The following is an 18209-nucleotide window of genomic DNA, read 5'->3' on the forward strand; positions in this document are numbered from 1 at the left end:
ACCTGAGAATGAAGGGAAGGAGGAAGAGAAAAAACTCATACTGCAATCCATCTTTCAAAATTATTTCCATCTTCTCAAATTACCTATACTTTACTTTTTGCCTTTGCCCTGTACAGTACTGCACTACTGTAGAGTGAATTACCTTATAGAGATCTTGAGCAGCCAAGCCAACAAGACAACCATTGCCAGACATGTTCACCTGCCAACACTAAATATATATATGAAATTTTTCCTAATATTAACTTACAGTTAACCTGAAGATTAGCCCCTGCTTATTTTACCTGATCATTAAACACTTTAACCAACCCAGTTTTTAATTTATTTTTTCTATCCCCATCTCTGCCTTCCCTTGGCCCTCCTACCCTCAACTTTGCCTGTTAATATTTGTTATTAAATCCCTCGTCCCTAATTATATGACCAAAGTATCTTATTTTTCTTTTTCTGTACATTTAAAATAGTGGAAAACAACTAGTGAGGACCACCATCCCTAAACAAGAGCATAGGTGGGATATCTTGAAGACAGAACCTCAAGTGAGTAACAGAGCAGAACAATGACTACATAACCTCTGATATGAGAATTCACCAACAAAACCGGCAAAGAGCTAAGGAACATGACATACAGCTCATAATTATGCAAACAAGCATAGAACCACCAGATATCACCGGAATTAGCGAATCCTGACTCCTGGGGTCGAGAAGATGTGTCACAGAGGGAATTTTATTTAACAAGGTGTCACTTTACTATGCTGAAAAGGTAAAAGCCCTGGTGGTATACTACTGCATGTCAAGGAATACCTGAAAGTAACTAGTAATGACAAGGTACATGAAATGAGACAATACGAGTCTATATGGTATGATTTATAATTTAATAGCTCAAAATAAAAGCAAGTTGATAGTAGGTGTGTGCCATAGAGCTGGGTGAATCTTAATATCTTATCATACAAGCCGAAGAAGTTCACGAGTCACTTCATTCCTCACTGAGCTTCAACAACTAAGGTCTTTAAGTGTGTAAATAGCTTAATAACTACGCTATTCCAACACCATTAAAAATATGAGGATAAAGCTCTTTTCTCAGGAGCCACCTTATTAAATATCAGTTTTTAGATAAACAAACAGAATTAATATTCATAGGTATTTTATAAAGAAAGTTTAAATGAAGGCCTTTCTTTTATTACAATATGGAAGCGTAGGATTTTTTTTGCTTTAATTATAAGAGATAAACTCATGTGACTGTGGAACCAACAGGAGGGATGATGTAGTTGAGAGCACAGTGGGCAGGTGGCGTGTGTGTGTGTGTGCGTGTGCGTGTGAGTGAGTGTGTGTGTGTGTGTGTGTAAACAATCACTTGCACCACATGGCAGCAGCTACAGGGATGTGATGCAAGTTGCTACACAGATTACTCAGCTGGGAGCCATTACCAAAGTGTGAACTGTCATCACTGTCACACCTTATCAATTAACCTGTTGATAGATAGTGAGTATAACCTGTGTGTGGTCATTAGTTTGGGTTACAGTATATACATATGTGGACACCATGTGTTTTGTTATTCCAGTGCTTTATGTGGCTGATACTGATATTTCAGCCTATATAATGTGATTGGATTATAATGCTGTAAATCTTAGCTACTTAGTTAACAAATTATCTTAGGTAGTTTGTCCACGTCTGTAAACATCTGGACGAAAACTTTATTGGTAGAAAAAACAAAATTAGAAAGCTGCAATTCCTCCACTGTTTTATTTACATTCAAGAGGTAAGAAATAAGTTTTCTTCTATAGAAAATGTTTCTATAGTTGCTATTTCTTACGAGTCAGTGTTGTAAAGTAGTGAAGTCAGTAGTTTGATGTACCGACTTAAGTTACTACTAACATTATTTGGTAAGTTTTTACTTTAGAACATGAGTCCCTACAGGTTGACCAATATGTTATTTCAGTGTATTTTGGTGTGTTTTAAGCGAATCTGACCTTCATTTTTGGCGGAAATTGCTCGTTTTTGCCCCCTCCCCCCCCCCTCCCCAACAATAATGGGGGAGAGCCTGGGAAATCTGGGTTTTGGGGTGGGGGAGAAAACGAGTCATCTAACCTAACAAAACCTAACCTAACCTAAATGTTTCAGTAGTTTAAAACTTTGGGGCTTGCCATGTCCGAAACTACAATACCTTAGTTAGAAGTGGAAGAACCAGGAATATGTGAGAATTGGATAGAATGATCGTCTTTCTCGTAAAACTCAGTAATAAATTTAAAATAATTGTAGGAGCATGATTGACAACCAACCTCGACCACAGCCATTGTCAGACTGGCCATTGAATTTCAAACCCGTACCCAGGCTGCTTCCTTTAAAAAATTCATATGTGATTGGTAAAAAAAGAAAAATATCACGAGATGATATCGATACATCATTGGTCACGACTGGACGACGTCAGTCAATATTGCGCATGAGTGATGCATAATTAATTCAGTTTCACGTTGATAACATCTCCTCACAGATCCTCGGCCCGGACACACGTGAAAAGGCTGTTATCCAGTGTGACCCTCACTACCAAACACCACAGGTTTCCCAGTCCCCAGTTTCCTCCTGTACTAACACTGTATAAACCGCCCGAACGGCTAGTAAGCTGATAAGTGGCGAATATGCTAAAAAAAAAGGACTGAACAGTACGTAAAATCAATTACATTCAATTATGTCGCTATTTTCTATTTTCGAATGGTATAAAGTGCGTTCAAAATGCTCAGAATAGGGAATTGTAAATGTTTCAGAAGTTTATAACTTTTGGGCGCGCTATGTCGTAAAGTAAAAAAAATACCCACTATTTTACCATGAGTGCACTCTAATTGGTTAATCGTCCAGGTTAATATATAGGACTAACCCGTGGACGAGTTATTTGTATTACTGTTTATTTTCTTACTTTATTTTCATCAGTGAGTTCTGATACCGTAATCATTTCTTGTGCAAATTTTTTATTTTGTAGATAATTAGGCGCCTAGGCTTGCACTAATTTGTCTTCCCAGCAGTAATGAGGCCTTGCTATGTTGCGGCGCTTTTCCCCTGGCTCGCTGCAGTTTCATTTTCAGCGTGGAGGTTGTCGCCGGTCTTATATGGACTTAATATGCGAATTTAGGGACAAACAACGAGACCCTTCAATTGCTCAAAGACCACGGCATTGTTCCTTTAAATAGAGACTGGCCACACTGCGGAAATCCCTCTACTTTCAGACCGGAAAGAAATTTGTTCATCACTTCCTCAACGCTGTGGCTTGACATTTCCCGCCATCACAATAAATCACTACACTGCCTGGGCTGCATAAGCGCCTGATCTCATGTCCAGAAAAAGCATCAAATTACACCATATTATAGTAAGTTCTTTCTGTTAAATATACCGGGGGGGGGGTCCTTTAAGGAAGTTAGGTAAGGTTAGGTTGGTTTGTTTGGCGAGGTAGGTTAGGTCTGTTTTTCATACCCACAAAGGTTAAGTTACGGTTATTTTAGAAATAACCATTTTTTAACACATTTGCACAAACTGCAACAGTGTCCACTATAAAAAAATAGTGAAAATCTGGAGTTTTTAAAATCGTTTTCTATCAGTTTCAGCCGCGGGTTAGTCATGAATAATTACCATCGTCCATTACCACCGACCAACGTGGGAACGATATGTGACCGTGACTCAGGAGTTGTTCGGTTTTGTTAATTTTTGCCACGTGTTCTTATTATTATAAAAGAGGTGACATTTACTAGAACCTAATAGAACCTGACCTGACCTAACCAGCCAAAGAAACCTACCTAACCTTACCTAACTTCCTAGCTGGGGGGCGGACTCCCCGTCATATTAAACAGAAAGTACTTAGCCAATCAGAGCGCACTTATGGTAAAATAGCGTTAGTAAGAACTTAGTTGGTCACGGAAAAATATCCACTACATTAATGTCAACCCCTTGATTACGTTCATGCCTCTTTTGATATTTTATTTGGCTAACACCAAACGATTTTTTTCAGCTTGGAGGGGACCCATACACAAGTTGTTAAGTGAAAAACAGCAATAGTGGTCCAGCTGTAGCAGCAATCTGACAAAATTTGTCCATAGAAGATAAAGGGTTAATTTGTAGTTTTGACCAACCACAGCTCTCAAGTTGAGCAGTGTGTTTTTCCGATGTTTTAGGCAATTTTAAGACACTTTTCTTCTATGGTGTTTTCTTCATAAATTACTTAAATATACTCGGGGAATTGGGGGGAGGGCAAAGCCCTCGGTTAGGAGGTTAGGTTAGGTAATTTGCGAGGGAAATTTCATAGAAGAAAAATATCTTAAACCTGTCTATGCCATTGAAAAAACACATTGCTCACCTTGAAAGCTGTGGTTGGTCGAAACCACTGCTTGGGCAATTGGTCGCATATCTGTTATGCATTGTTGGCATGAATTCAAAACTCATTCCAAAAAAAATGTTTGCCCTAACTTGATACATAATAAGTTTTATACTATTATCTTCGCTGTTTGTTAGTTTACCTATGGGCTGATGGTGTTCACCTTTGCTTCATAGTTAGAGACAAGGTTCCAGGTTAACCAGCCACCTCATGGAAAATATCTACAAGAGTTAACTTATTTCTTACTTCAAGAATAATGGAAACCGGGTGAAGAATTGCACTATTCATATCATGGTTTTCCGTAGTTTTTTTCCTAGATAGATGCTCCATGCTGCCTGCCCGAGGAGAACACCATCTTGGTTGCTGTGCTTCAGTCTGCTGGTTCACATGAGCCAGAGAATTCCAAACGTTTCATCGACATTTATAAAAAAATTATGTTTATATTCACTAAGAAACAACTGTATTGGCTTAAGAAATTTTTGCATAAATGATGATAAAGTATTTTTTCTCAATTAATGTAAGAAAAAAATTATTGACATCATTTATATAATATTAATACAGTATCTTCCCAAATGACAAATAATAATGGGATTTTGCAATTTTCCTAATACCGTATAGTTATTAGTTTGGTACCATCATCCTTCCCGTACACAGTAACATTTTGACCAAGTGTTGTTATTATTGGTAATTTATACATTCATGTGATTTATCATAGATAAGATGAACCATTAAAACCTTCTTACCCTATGATAGAAGTACTCTATATTATTATTATTTTAGGGTAGGTTTCATTGTGTTTGATTAGGTAGGTTTTTCTGGAAAGGAAAGTCAGTTGCAGTTCACTCTTTTTGCTATGACATGATTCTCTTGACCATTCCAGTCCTTTCTTGTTGAGTTGTGTCCTTGTGTGACCAGTGGGAAGATTGAGAAAAGTTTTGGTCCTTACTGAGGCTAGTGACTGAATTATAACTTTAGTGTTTATCAGGGACATGGGGTGAGTTTGTACAAAAGTATGAAAAAAAGTTGCAGAGGTGACAGCTCATAAACAGTTACGGTACACCAAGCAGAGCATGTTTGGTACCAAAATGTTGCTAAAACTATGTATTTTTATATGTTGTTTCTTAAGCTACTAGAAAATGTTTATGCAATAAATGGAAGTCAATATTCAAAGGCAATTAATAAAAAAACATATTGACAAACTTTCTCTGCTGCAAACATGTCAAAATAAATAGAGGAACATAATTAGTGAAAAATATTAGGAAAATCTGTATCTACAAAGTTTAGAAACAATGAGTGGCTCTTGATGAATTTTAAATACCTGAAAATGTCACTTGAATGTAGAAATGTAAAAATCATTATCAAAGTGGGGTGACTTTGGACATACCGGGTTGACTTGGGTTAGGTTAGGTTAATGCATTGAGATAATTCCATTTTCTTTTATATTTTTATGCAGTCATGCTCAAAGTAGAGCTGTACATATAGAGTCATCAAGGAGTATAATGCAGGTAAACATATATTTTCTACCCAAAAATACCTTAAAAATAGTACAGTACTTATTTACAGCCTTGCCACATTTTTTCTTTGTGGTCTGTTATGATTACTTTTGCTGTGCTGCTTATACTAATGCATAATCTTTATACCTGTATATGAACCCCTAATACAACCAGATTGCTTGTTAATTTTATGAAATACAACCATTTCTAAAAGTATTTGCTCTTCCTCCTTATTGCCTGGGTAGAGATATTGGTGCAGTTCTTGCCAATTTTTTTTCCAAGTACATTGATGTCCAAAGTCACCCCAGAATGCCCAGGGAGGCTCTAACCACCACAGCCATTGGATTAACACTTGTAGTAGGGGCTGTCCAAAGTCACCCCAATCTCTGGGTGACTTTGGACACCTTTAAATCCTTTCTCCACAAGAAAAGTATGTTGTTTGCAGATTTTTTCTGGACATAGAAAAGGTAGCCTATTGTTCAAAGTACCTAAATCTTACTCAACATGTGCTTTTAGCCTGCAATCAAAGCCTGCATCTCCAAGAAACCTAAAAAATTGTTCTGTATACAGTATTGTTGATTTTGAGTGATTTTTCCCTTCTTATATTTGGTTATTGATAAATTGATTTTGCTTCACTTTCAGACATACAGGATAATGTTTCAGTTGGCTGAGATCCGTCACATGGTACGCATCCCACCATGGTTGTTTGGCCAGACACTGAATGATGCTGTGGTAGAAGAACTGAATCGGAAACTTGCAAACAAAGTAAGCTACCAATGCCTTTTAATAATCTTTTTCAAATCACTTCATGAAAGTAGGGAGGCTAAGGCTTCGAATCTTATATTGTGCACATTGTGACGGCACTGAGGGCTGGGGGACGTGATTTCCCCCATCCAAGTTGTGGGGATTTTAACAAGACTAACAGTTTATGTACACTGGGAGGTCGACCAATTTTTTTACCAAACCGGCAGCTCATGTGACTGAGTCTGCCTCCATTACCAGGCATACATTCAGATGTTACGGTACTGTACTGACCAGTGAGTTGTACTGAGAGATGTATTGATGGTTAGTTAATGATTTATGGCTGTCAGGTGAAATTTGATTATCTATTTTTATTTTAATTTGTATTCAATTACACTTTCTACATAATTCAAATTTGTTTTTATGGATATGTGCAAATCCTGAAACATAAGAACAGAAGAATGGAGGAAACTGCAGCGGGCCTGTTGGCCCATACTAGGCAGTCCTATTTACACCCAACCCCTATTGCTCATATATCCATCCAAACTTTGTTTGAAGCTATCCAGCGTGTTCGAGTTAATGATGTTTGGTAACTTGTTCCACTCATCCACTATTCTATTTCCAAACCAGTGTTTACCTATTTTGCGCCTAAATCTAAATTTGTCTAATTTAAAACCATTGTTACGAGTTCGCTCCTGGTTGGATAGTTTGAGTACCTTTGTAATGTTCCCTTTGTTTAGCCCTGACTTCGATTTATACACCTCTATCATGTCGCCCCTCACTCTACGTCTCGAGGGAGTGCAAATTAAGATGCTTTAACCTGTCTCTATACTCAAGGTTCCTAATGCCTGGGATTAGTCTTGTCATTCTCCTTTGAATTCTTTCTAGGGTTTCTATGTACATTCTGTAATACAGTGACCAGAATTGAACTGCGTAATCCAAGTGAGGTCTCACAAGCGCAAGATATAGTTTTAGAATGACCTCTCTAGTCTTGTAACTAACACTCCTTTGTATGAATCCAAGTACTTTATTAGACATGTTTCGAGCAAATACACATTGTTTACTTGGCTTAAGATTCCTACTTATCATTACTCCTAAATCATTCTCACATTTGGATTTCTCAATAACATTGTTGTCATCTGATATCTGGTTTCTCTGTTTACATCTCCTGGACTAAGTACTCTACATTTGTCCACATTGAATTTCATCTGCCATTTTTCAGACCATTCAAAAAATTGTTTAGATCTTCCTGTAGTTTTGCGGATTCCTCGTCAGATTTAATTACACGACCTATTTCAGTGTCATCAGCAAATTTACTTATGATGCTGTCTACGCCGATATCTACGTCGTTTATGTATATAATAAATAATAATGGTCCAAGTACAGGTTGACAATCCCTTATCCGAAATCCTTGGGACCAGATACATTTCGGTTTTCGGAATTTTTCGGATTTCATTTTTTTTTTTTTTTTTTTATACACACAGGAATCAGACCACCGGGCACAGGTCACTGATCCACATTAGCCTAAAAAATAATACATACACACACACACACAATAACACACACACACACATAATAATAATAATAATTCATAGGTCTAGGTCGTGTTTCTCACTTTTGATCTTTTTTTTCATTCTTGTATTTCTTTATTATTATTATTATTATTATTATTATTATTATTATTATTATTAATGTTGTTGTCATTCTTATTTTATTTTTGTGTATTTTATATTAAAAATGTATTTACTATGAATAATTATTATTATCATTATCATTATTATTATTATTGTTATTATTATTATTGTTATTATTATTATTATTATTATTATTATTATTATTATTATTATTATTATTATTATTATTACATTTTTGCCCCCTAGGCCCCGATGTGGGTCAGTGACCTGTGCCCGGGTGGGCTAATACCTGAAAAAGAAAAGAAAAAAAAATGCTCCACAAAAAAAACTTTTGGTTTTCAGAGCTTTTCGGTTTTCGGAATTTCGGTTAAAGGGTTGTCAACCTGTACTGAGCCTTGGGGTACTCCACTAGTGACATTACTCCAATCGGATTTAGTGCCGTTAATGCTCACTCGCTGTTTCCTGTCCTGTAACCACACACTAATCCATTTTAGAATATCTTCCAATGCCATGAGTCTCCACTTTTCTTTTTAGTCTTTCGTGGGGGACTCTGTCAAAGGCTTTGCTAAAGACAAGATGTACCACATCATAGTCGTGCCCCTCGTCCACTGATTTGAAAACAGCTTAAAAGAATGTAATAGATTAGTTATACATGAATGCCCGTTTGTGAAGCCATGTTGGGAATCATTGATCAACTTGTGCTTCTCCAGGTGATTAAAAATAGAGTTTGAAATTATTGCTTCCATTGCACTGTGATTTGTCATACCTCACCAAGACAACAGCCTCACTACTGAGCTTAATGTAGGTGGAAGTAGTGACCCGACCTTTCCAGTTAAGATGGGCACTTGGAAGCCCTACACATACAGCCCAGTTCCCACTCAGTAAAAGTAGGTTGATGATAGGAAGGACATCAAGCCGTTAAACTTATTTCACATTAGCCTGATGGCAACTGGGTCATCGCACTGTTAGGTAATCACAGCTAACTCACAAAAGTGTTGAAAATGGTCATAAAAGATGATGATGATGTAATGTTCATTCTGGTGTTAATTACCTGGACTTGTGTCTTGTATAGTAGTTTGTTGTACAGTACTAGTACCTGTACTTCCTATGATATAGTACTTTTATTTATTCATGCCTAAAATGATTTAACCCTTTCAGGTGGTGCTTAATGTCGGGCTGTGTATAGCGTTGTTTGATGTGACGTCTTTGGGAGACTCGTACATATTCCCCGGAGATGGCGCCTCACACACCCGGGCCACCTTCAGATATGTGGTGTTCAGACCTTTTATGGAAGAAATTCTGGAAGGAGTCATCAAGTCAGCAGATGCTGATGGAATGCAAGGTAGGTGGAACCTTTGTTGATAGTTTACTGATACCTCTATTGTTGTTTTATTTGTGTGTGGGACTGATCAAGGGGCACAGAAACATTTCTTATTACTGTACACTTTTAATGATATACCTATGTAGCTGATGCTGAATAGACACACACTCATCATGTAAGTCGGTGGTTATTCACTGTATCATGATTACCATAAATTTTCCTTTCCTCCCTATAGTGAGTCTTGGTTTCTATGATGATGTATACATTCGACGGGACTCCATGATGACTAACTCCCACTATGATGAAACGGACCGCACTTGGGTATGGGATTACCAGACTGATGATGACACCCATCACCTCTTCATGGATATTGGTGAGTATTAGCTGGCAAACTGTTGAAGGTAATCAAATAAGTCCCAACTTGACTATAAATGGGATATTTGGAATTAAATTACAGTACCTAAGTTAAGATTTTTTCAAAATTATGTTGAATATTTCTTGAAACTTTTAAAGTATGAAGGCCATTAGTATCTGAAATACTGTACAGTATGTATCTTTATTGAATTTATATATATATATATATATATATATATATATATATATATATATATATATATATATATATATATATATATATATATATATATATATATATATATATATATATATATATATATATATATATACCGGTATTTATGTATGTATGTATGTATTTTTTTTTAAGTTTGTTATAATAACTCTTCCATGACGATCACAGGAAAATTTGAGGGTGACCGTCCAAATGATGGATTTTGGTGATTTATTAAAACGAAATGTAAATACGACATTTAAAGGTCTTACAGATAATATGGTAAAGCTCCCACTAGCCACATCTAGTGTATACAGTATTGGGCAATCATATCAATACTTTTTCAGTGTTGAAACCTTGGAAGCACTTGCCTAAAGAGAGGCTCACATCACACTTGGGGTAATAACGGTATGTGTCTTGTCACAAGTACATGATGCTCATGGAAGGCTGCCTGGGGACTTACAGAATCCAGTATAATTGTTCAAATGCAAGCAGGAAAAATAATGAATGCAACAGTTGTACAAAGGATATTTTTCCTAAATCAACCTTTTGATCAGTGGTGGATGGATAAGTCCCCGATTAACGTTTTTTCGGTACAACATTGTTACTCCTAAGATACAAATAATTTGGATAACGTCCCGATGACTCAATTTAACGTCGTTTTTGCGTCGTCACGGATTACTTTTTACTGCGGATCACCCTCTCTCGTCTTGGCGCGCTACTCACTCTCGGGAGGAGGAGGCAGCCGCTGAGTCTCAGTGACTCACCACCCTCCTCCTCCTCCTCCCCCTCCTCCTTCTCCACCTCCTTCCATTCACCTCCTCCTGCCATCCGCCTCCTCCTGCCATCCGCCTCCTTCCATTCGCCTCCTCCGCTCCACTACCCACCACACACTCGCTCCATCACCTCCGCCCATCATTGAGTACCAATACAGAATGATTTAGTTTTATTTATATACTATTTTCTATAAAAAATGCCATTGAATTTCTGTATATGTAATGTATTTCATGAGGCAAAGGAAGGCTCAGGAACGTAACTTCCGTATTTTATCTATTTATTATGGGGAAAATTGATTCGCTTAACGTTGTTTCGTATAATGTCGCCTTTTCAGGAACGTAACCACGACGTTAAGCGAGGACTTACTGTATGCAGTGTAATTATCTTCAGTCATATGCCTTCTGCTGTCATTCATTGGCCTTAACTGCTGTAACTATAATTAAACCTCAAATACTGTAGTCCAACTTTGTTAGTTGTTCTTGTAAAAATTGCTTTACTGTTTACCATTGCTTTTACTGTATAGCTACTCACACACTGTCTAGGCACATTGGAGATTGTATACCTGCATGCTCTGTGTACAGTACATTGTATGCTGTATCTTCAGTTGTCTATATGCAGGTTGAACTGTCTACTTGCATTGTCTATATAGATGCCAAACTAATTGTATAATTTTGTGATGATTTTACAGAATAAATATCTTATCTGTCTACCAATGTATTTCAGGGGAGACAATCCGATTTAAAGTTGTTGCGGAGCAGTTCACCGATACCACACCAGCTGGACCAAACCTGATAGAGGGAGATGTTGTGGCAGACAGAAAAGAGGGCAAAATACCTTATATTGTGTATGTAAGTGAAAAAGTTTCATACATTACTTATTGAAATATTTCTGGCAACAAAGGTGTGTTTAGTTCAGAATATTATAGTATATTTGACTCGTAAATAATGTTTTGTGCAGCTGTAATTTTTCTCATAAATTTTATTTGTAATCTTCATATTTAACAGGGTGCAATAAATGACCAAGGCCTGGGCTTAGTGTCATGGTGGACCAGCAGTATTGGAGGCGGGGATAATGAGGGGGAGGAAGAGGAAGAAGAGTTAGAAGAGGCTGTATGACCTTGGTAACAAAACACAGCCTGTTAATATAATTTGGAATGCTGAGCTTTGTACATATACTGTAAGTTGGGTTTTGTATTGTGGTTGACATTATTTCTTTGTAATTTATTTGTTTCAAATGAAGTAAAAAAATTTAATTATGCCCAATCTTAACATATTCAGCTTGAGGCTAAAGATCTGAGTATGTAAAATGGATTTCATTAGATTTTCAATACAGTACAACCTGTTTGAACTCTTTAGCCTATAGAAACATTCATAATCTTATCCATCATCATTGTCAACATCATTTTATCGCCTTTATCCATACTCATGTTGGCTAGTTGTGATTGCCTGAAGGCAGCTCGCCTTGTTGCATGGTCTCTTGTAACCTCTCTTGTCAGGTTCTTGTCTCTCAGGTAATTTCTGACCAACCTCTCCCCATTTCATTCTTGGCCTACCCCTAGGTCATCTCCACTCCACACTCAAACGCGTGCATCTTGTGACCCAGTTAGTTTTCTACATTCTTTCCACATACTTAAACCATCTCGGCTTACCTCTAAACAGAACTTTGCCAATACTCTTACTACCCAGCCTCTGTCTTAGCTCTGAACAGTTTTCTATCTTTCAGTGTCATTACACATCCATCTCATCATTTTCATTTCAGTTTGTTCAAGCCTGCATAGTGCATACCCTCTTTCACTGCCATATCATACTTCTCTCACTAGTTGTAGACATCTTTCCTTTCACACAAAGAGAAAGTCCTCTTGTCATCAATAAATATAATAGCTCCTTAAACATTCTCTGGCCACTTCTCACTTGCAACTGAGTACCCCCACCAGCACTGACAATGTCACCTGGGTAATAGAATTCATTAACTTATAGTAAAAAATTCACTCATACCTTTTTATTCCATTTCTTTAAAGTTCTCCACAACCAACATCATCTGCTATTAGCAACTTAACTCCGAGGCCAGACCAGTCCTAAATTCTCATGGTTGTATCTCTAACACAATGATAAACAGAAGAAGACTCGAGACAAACTTTTGGTGGGCCCTTCCTTTCACCTAAGATTCCTCACTTTCCTTGTTATTTACTCTCACAGGAGTTCTTCAGTCCTCATACCCACTCAAACAAGACACTCTTTGACCTCTTAACTTTTTTGTTGCCAACTGCACTACCTTATGGCTTCTCTGTGTCTATACAAAGAAAAGCTTTCCTAGATATTCTCTTGTAGTTGTGAATTCTATTGGTCCTGGCCAGTCCTTTGGTCAAACTGTCTTTTTCTTTCAGCTCTGCAGTTGATCTTTCTCTGTTGTAAATTTACTAATCCTCTCATTTATATGTACCCTATATCTTTCTGTTGCTTTATTTATACCACTTTTTATTATCAGAGGCACAAGGTTCCTGCTGTTTCTGTATGTCTGCTTTCTATCAAATTTTGTATTGTCACCTGAGTTTGTACTATCTTCCTATTGAGCTGAATCAGGCTGTTTGCCTAAAACTTTCATCTTGCTATCTCAAACTTTACTCTCATCCTCTTTTTTCAGGTTCCCAAAATGATGCTGGTACATATTTACATTCACCAGTATTTTATGCTTTACTTCTTCTTCTCCTCTTTACAGAAAAGGTTGTGGCTGCACTACTCCTCCTTGGTGCACCTTGGTTACTGCTGCTACTGAGGTGAATGGTCGTGCTGTCATCGGAATTGTTTCTTCTGCTGCCTCTCGGGGCGAGTGCTTTGAATATCATCTATTGTTGTTTCTGCCACACTGTCCATAGAAGCAGAGGAACTTTTACTGTATTGTTCACTGTCTGATTCCTTGGTCATTTCTTCTCTTCTGTTGTATTTTGTTCTTCAACATAATTTTTTGTTGTTCTACTATATTTTCCTTGATCTCTTAGATGCAGTAAACTTTTTAATTTTCATTACCTTTTATCTTATTCATCATCCAATTAATTATTGCTCAGGTTTTTTATTGGTGTGTTTCCTCGTTCATTTGCTGCTGGTCTTCTATATAACCACCAGCCTCATCTCTAAGGGTGATCACCTCTGCTTCTGAAGTTGACCATCACTTGTCTACTGTATAATTAATATCCCACATCTTTTATGTTTGCTTTTGTTATATCTTCCTGTACTGCTATGGATTCAGATATGGGTTTTTCTTTATTTACCTTGTCTTAGTATTTGCCTTTTATCCTCAGAGGAATTCTCCAACTCTAGAAAAAAAGTCACTTTCTTCACTCTTGCTTCCTGAGTGATCATTATGTTTTGTGTACTTTCCTTATCCACTTAATTTCTCTCTCTCACTTTTTCTCCATACAGTACTGTAAAAGTTTCCTCCGTTAGTTAAATTCTCTGTGGCTTGTGGAGACGACCATTTGGGTTTTGGTTGGTATAGGATTTGAGGAGCTTAATTTTGTTATAGTTTTCTTAGAGGTTTTAATTGAAACTTTTATTAATTGAACAATATGGATAAGTAAGGGAGACAATGATGCTGATGTGTTTAAAGGATTGTGATGTGTTAATAGTGTAAATAATATACTGTACTATAAGTTTATTGTCTTTGCACTGTTTAGAGCTCCAGAAATTTGAATTGAAATATGATATGTAATACAGTATACTTAGATGTTGAGTTTATTACTTTGAAGTTAATTGCTTCAATAAGATGATCCCTTGTCAATGCTCAAAGTTACTTGAAGTAGGTTGTTTGGGTCATTGGTGGTTATATTATATGGGAAATTTTTTACAGCATTTGTACATCAGGAAATTTTAGTGAGTGTAATTGGGATGTTTACTCAAAAGTAATGTTCCTGGTAATTATGAATTTAATGGTAATGTCAGCATTCTCAAGCAGGTCGTACAATTGTATTAAAAGCAAATATATAATGATTATCTTTACTGTAAAGTTATGTAAAAGGTTTGACTCCAGCAAAGTTATTAAAACTATTTGGTTTTACACAGTGATTGTAAGGATACCACAGAGAACTTTTTGTGTATCATATGTAATTTGTATGGGCTAAATTATTTACATTGTGAATGGCACTTAATGTCAGTAATCCACAGTTTTTGGTTCAGTTATCCACAGTTTTTGGTCATCCTAGCGGTACTGAACACTGACTTGTCAAATTTTCACAGTTTAGTTGTAAAACAGAGATGTCTACTAATTCCTTGGTCAAGCCATTTTATTTGTGTATTGTAGGTTGCTACTAAATATCACATTAGGAAGGGAAGTATGAATATGAAATTCGCTTGTATTTTTGCCCTAATAATAAAATGACTAAATAGATTAACGGTCAAAGAAAAATTAGCATAGTAGGTATATAGAAAAGTTGACCTGTCTTGTAACTTTATGTAAAGTCATCAGTAAAAGTACATTTTGAGCTAACCTGCATGGTATGAGACAGTTGATTTGGTAATACTGTATGGGGAATAGTTGATAGATATGCTTTAAGTGGCTAGTATGTGGCTAGTATTTAATATTTTTTATTATTGGAGATTACCTAAGAATACAGGTAATCCAAGATCATAAATTTTAAATAAATAGCCACTTTACAGGGGCGGATCTAAGAAAATTAAAAGATGGGAGTTCAAGAAGTCGCAGGTGGGGGCGAGCACAGTGAGCCCACACAATAATATGTGCATTTTGAGGCCATTTTGAAACCATGTTCACTTAATATTAGGAGATATTCTGAGGTTAATTGTAATTACTTTTTACTATACAAAAAGTTCTGAGTACAATATGTACTGCTTTAAAGAAAAAGTATCAAAATTTTTTGATGAAAAGGTGGATCCAGCCCCAGGGTCCCCCCCTCCCCCCAGATCTGTCTGCTTTAATCATATCTGTCATATCTGTTGTTGACTGTACATCTGGCCGAGGCAGTGAAGCTGCTTTAGCCAGTAGTATTTCCTTACAATAAGAACTCAAACTGTTTATTACTACTTACAAACCACAAATTTCTTTGTTAGAAAATATAATTGTGTAAATAAACAAACAAATAAGGTAAAAATAAGCATACTAGTTGCCATGTGCCTGTAAACATAACCATTAGTGAATTAGGTTAATACTGGGTGAAGACTTGCATGTCAAACCCACTTAGCTTAATTCTGTGTATTATAAGACCGCTAGGTTTGGTTTGGTCTGTTTTGTTAGTCATCATAAATTATTTGCACTTGCCTTGTTTACAGGACTTTTTGACATTTAGTGTGCCATATTTCATATTATTTTCAGTTTTACTTGGTCTTCATCATTCTGGTGTACTAGTGACCTGCTGTTTGTAAGTAACTAATATAGTACTCTGAATGATTTATGTAAGAAATTTCTGCATAATAGCTGTTGACTACCAATTAATCATAATTCACCTCAGGAACTTCAACAGAAATACGTTATGTCCAGAAAACTCAAAACTCCATCAGGCTTTTGGTCCCTACACTCTAAGGTTTTTTAAGACATTTTTTTTTTTGTTATAATCTCATTTTAATCTTCTGTATGGTTATGTTCACTTGAATATTATATTTACCATTTAAGTTAGGATTGTTAATGTAATTGGTGGAGATTTTATATGGAAACTGTGATATTAATTAATGTGTATAGTATTCATACAAGCTTATTGTCTAATACATACATAAAATACAAAGGTTGTTTTATTTATTTTTTTTATTTTGACCTAATGAATATAGTACTACATTGATATCTGGCAGCCCTGGATATGTTCAAGTTTTTCCTCTACACTGTACATTTTCTCTCTACACATTACTTATAGTCCTTCATGAGTGGCATATACAGCAAGACCTAATACTGTATTAATATTTCTCATCAGGTGGAAGATTAGGTCTGATTGAGAGTCGCAAGAGTATTGGTTGACTAAGTTGGAGTTTGGCATTGTCTTGGAAAAGAATTCAGGCCTCAAAATTGATAATACAGTACAAGGTATCACAACTTTCCAGAGGTGTTGAAATATTCAGGAGGTTTCTCAGATGGAAAAAAGTTTACTGCCATCTTCTTGAATCTGAATTCATGTTTTGGAGTCCTCCACAATACACACCATGCAGAGTGTTTGTTTGTTTATGTTGTAAGTATCAACATAACTCAGTGTGGGGTGAGAGGTTTATATTTGCTCACTTACCAGCTGACCCAAGAATTGATGTTACAAAGTAAAGTTTACAGTGCGGGTGGGCTTTCATCTACTGGGGTATCTTGTTTAATGATGAGGATGTCTACAGAGAGTAGCAGAACATCCAAGGCTGTCTACTTTAACTCAGTTTTTAAAAGTTTCCTCACCAACATCAAAATGGCCTCAACACTTGCAATTTCACCAGTCTACTCCCTGACTGTTGCTTGCCATGCCAGCACCCATGATAGCCTACTGATGCTCACCATTGTCTCTTGTAACCCAGTGGAGCAGCCCTCATCTCCATGTGATGCGATGCAGTCACCCTTAGATGATGACCAAATGGACTCCACCCTCTCTTCACATCAACCTACCATGTTCAACCCATACAGTAATGTCTTCGTGTGTGTGTGTGACATAAGCCTCAAATAGTGAGTAACTGTACTGCTTACAGTATGTAGTTCTACAAGTGTACTACTTCTTAAACAACAAGTTGCTTTAGCATATTTTTATAATAAATTCCTTTTTTTTTATTCTGATACATAAATTATGTGTTTACTACTACAAGGGATTGAACCCTGGCCCAGACACATGTGAGGGGTGTTATCCAGTGTGTCCCTAGCAAATGTCACCTCCTGTACTAACCTTACGTACCTAACCTAACCTAACCTAACCTAACCTACCATATCCTAATCTAACCAAACCAAACCAAACCAATATACTGTACTAGAGAATCTAATAATTCTGAAATCCATTAATTCGTAATATTTTGTGCTAATTATCTGTACCGTAAAATTTATTTAGCAAAAATTGACTAAAGTTCCTCTGTGAACTTTTTTATTAAATTTTTTATAGCTAAGGTTAATTTCTTTAATATAAGACTGTTTTGAATTAGCTACATGATAATTTTATTCTATACATAATTATTATTATTATTATTATTATTATTATTATTATTATTATTATTATTATTATTATTATTATTATTATTATTATTATTATTATTATTATTATTATTATTATTATTATTATTATTATTATTATTATTATTATTAAAAAAAAAAAAAAAAAAAAAAAAAAAAAAAAAAAAAAAAAAAAAAAAAAAAATTATTATTATTATTATTA

General features: G+C 36.0%; 1 protein-coding gene across 1 annotated transcript; it reads left to right on the forward strand.

Moving 5' to 3' along the window:
• The first annotated feature begins 1297 nt into the window (after positions 1-1297).
• Positions 1298-16610, forward strand: LOC121854790 (DNA-directed RNA polymerase III subunit RPC8-like). Its single transcript, XM_042349572.1, has 7 exons — positions 1298-1473; positions 6484-6606; positions 9375-9558; positions 9773-9910; positions 11606-11730; positions 11887-12058; positions 13598-16610. Exons 2-6 carry the CDS (start codon positions 6496-6498, stop codon positions 11995-11997), a joined length of 669 nt encoding a protein of 222 aa, XP_042205506.1. The 5' UTR covers positions 1298-1473; positions 6484-6495; the 3' UTR covers positions 11998-12058; positions 13598-16610.
• The last annotated feature ends 1599 nt before the right edge of the window (positions 16611-18209 follow it).

The sequence above is a fragment of the Homarus americanus genome, unplaced genomic scaffold (assembly GCF_018991925.1).
Source record: "Homarus americanus isolate GMGI-L3 unplaced genomic scaffold, GMGI_Hamer_2.0 scaffold53233, whole genome shotgun sequence".
In the NCBI taxonomy this organism is placed as follows: Eukaryota; Metazoa; Arthropoda; class Malacostraca; order Decapoda; family Nephropidae; genus Homarus; species Homarus americanus.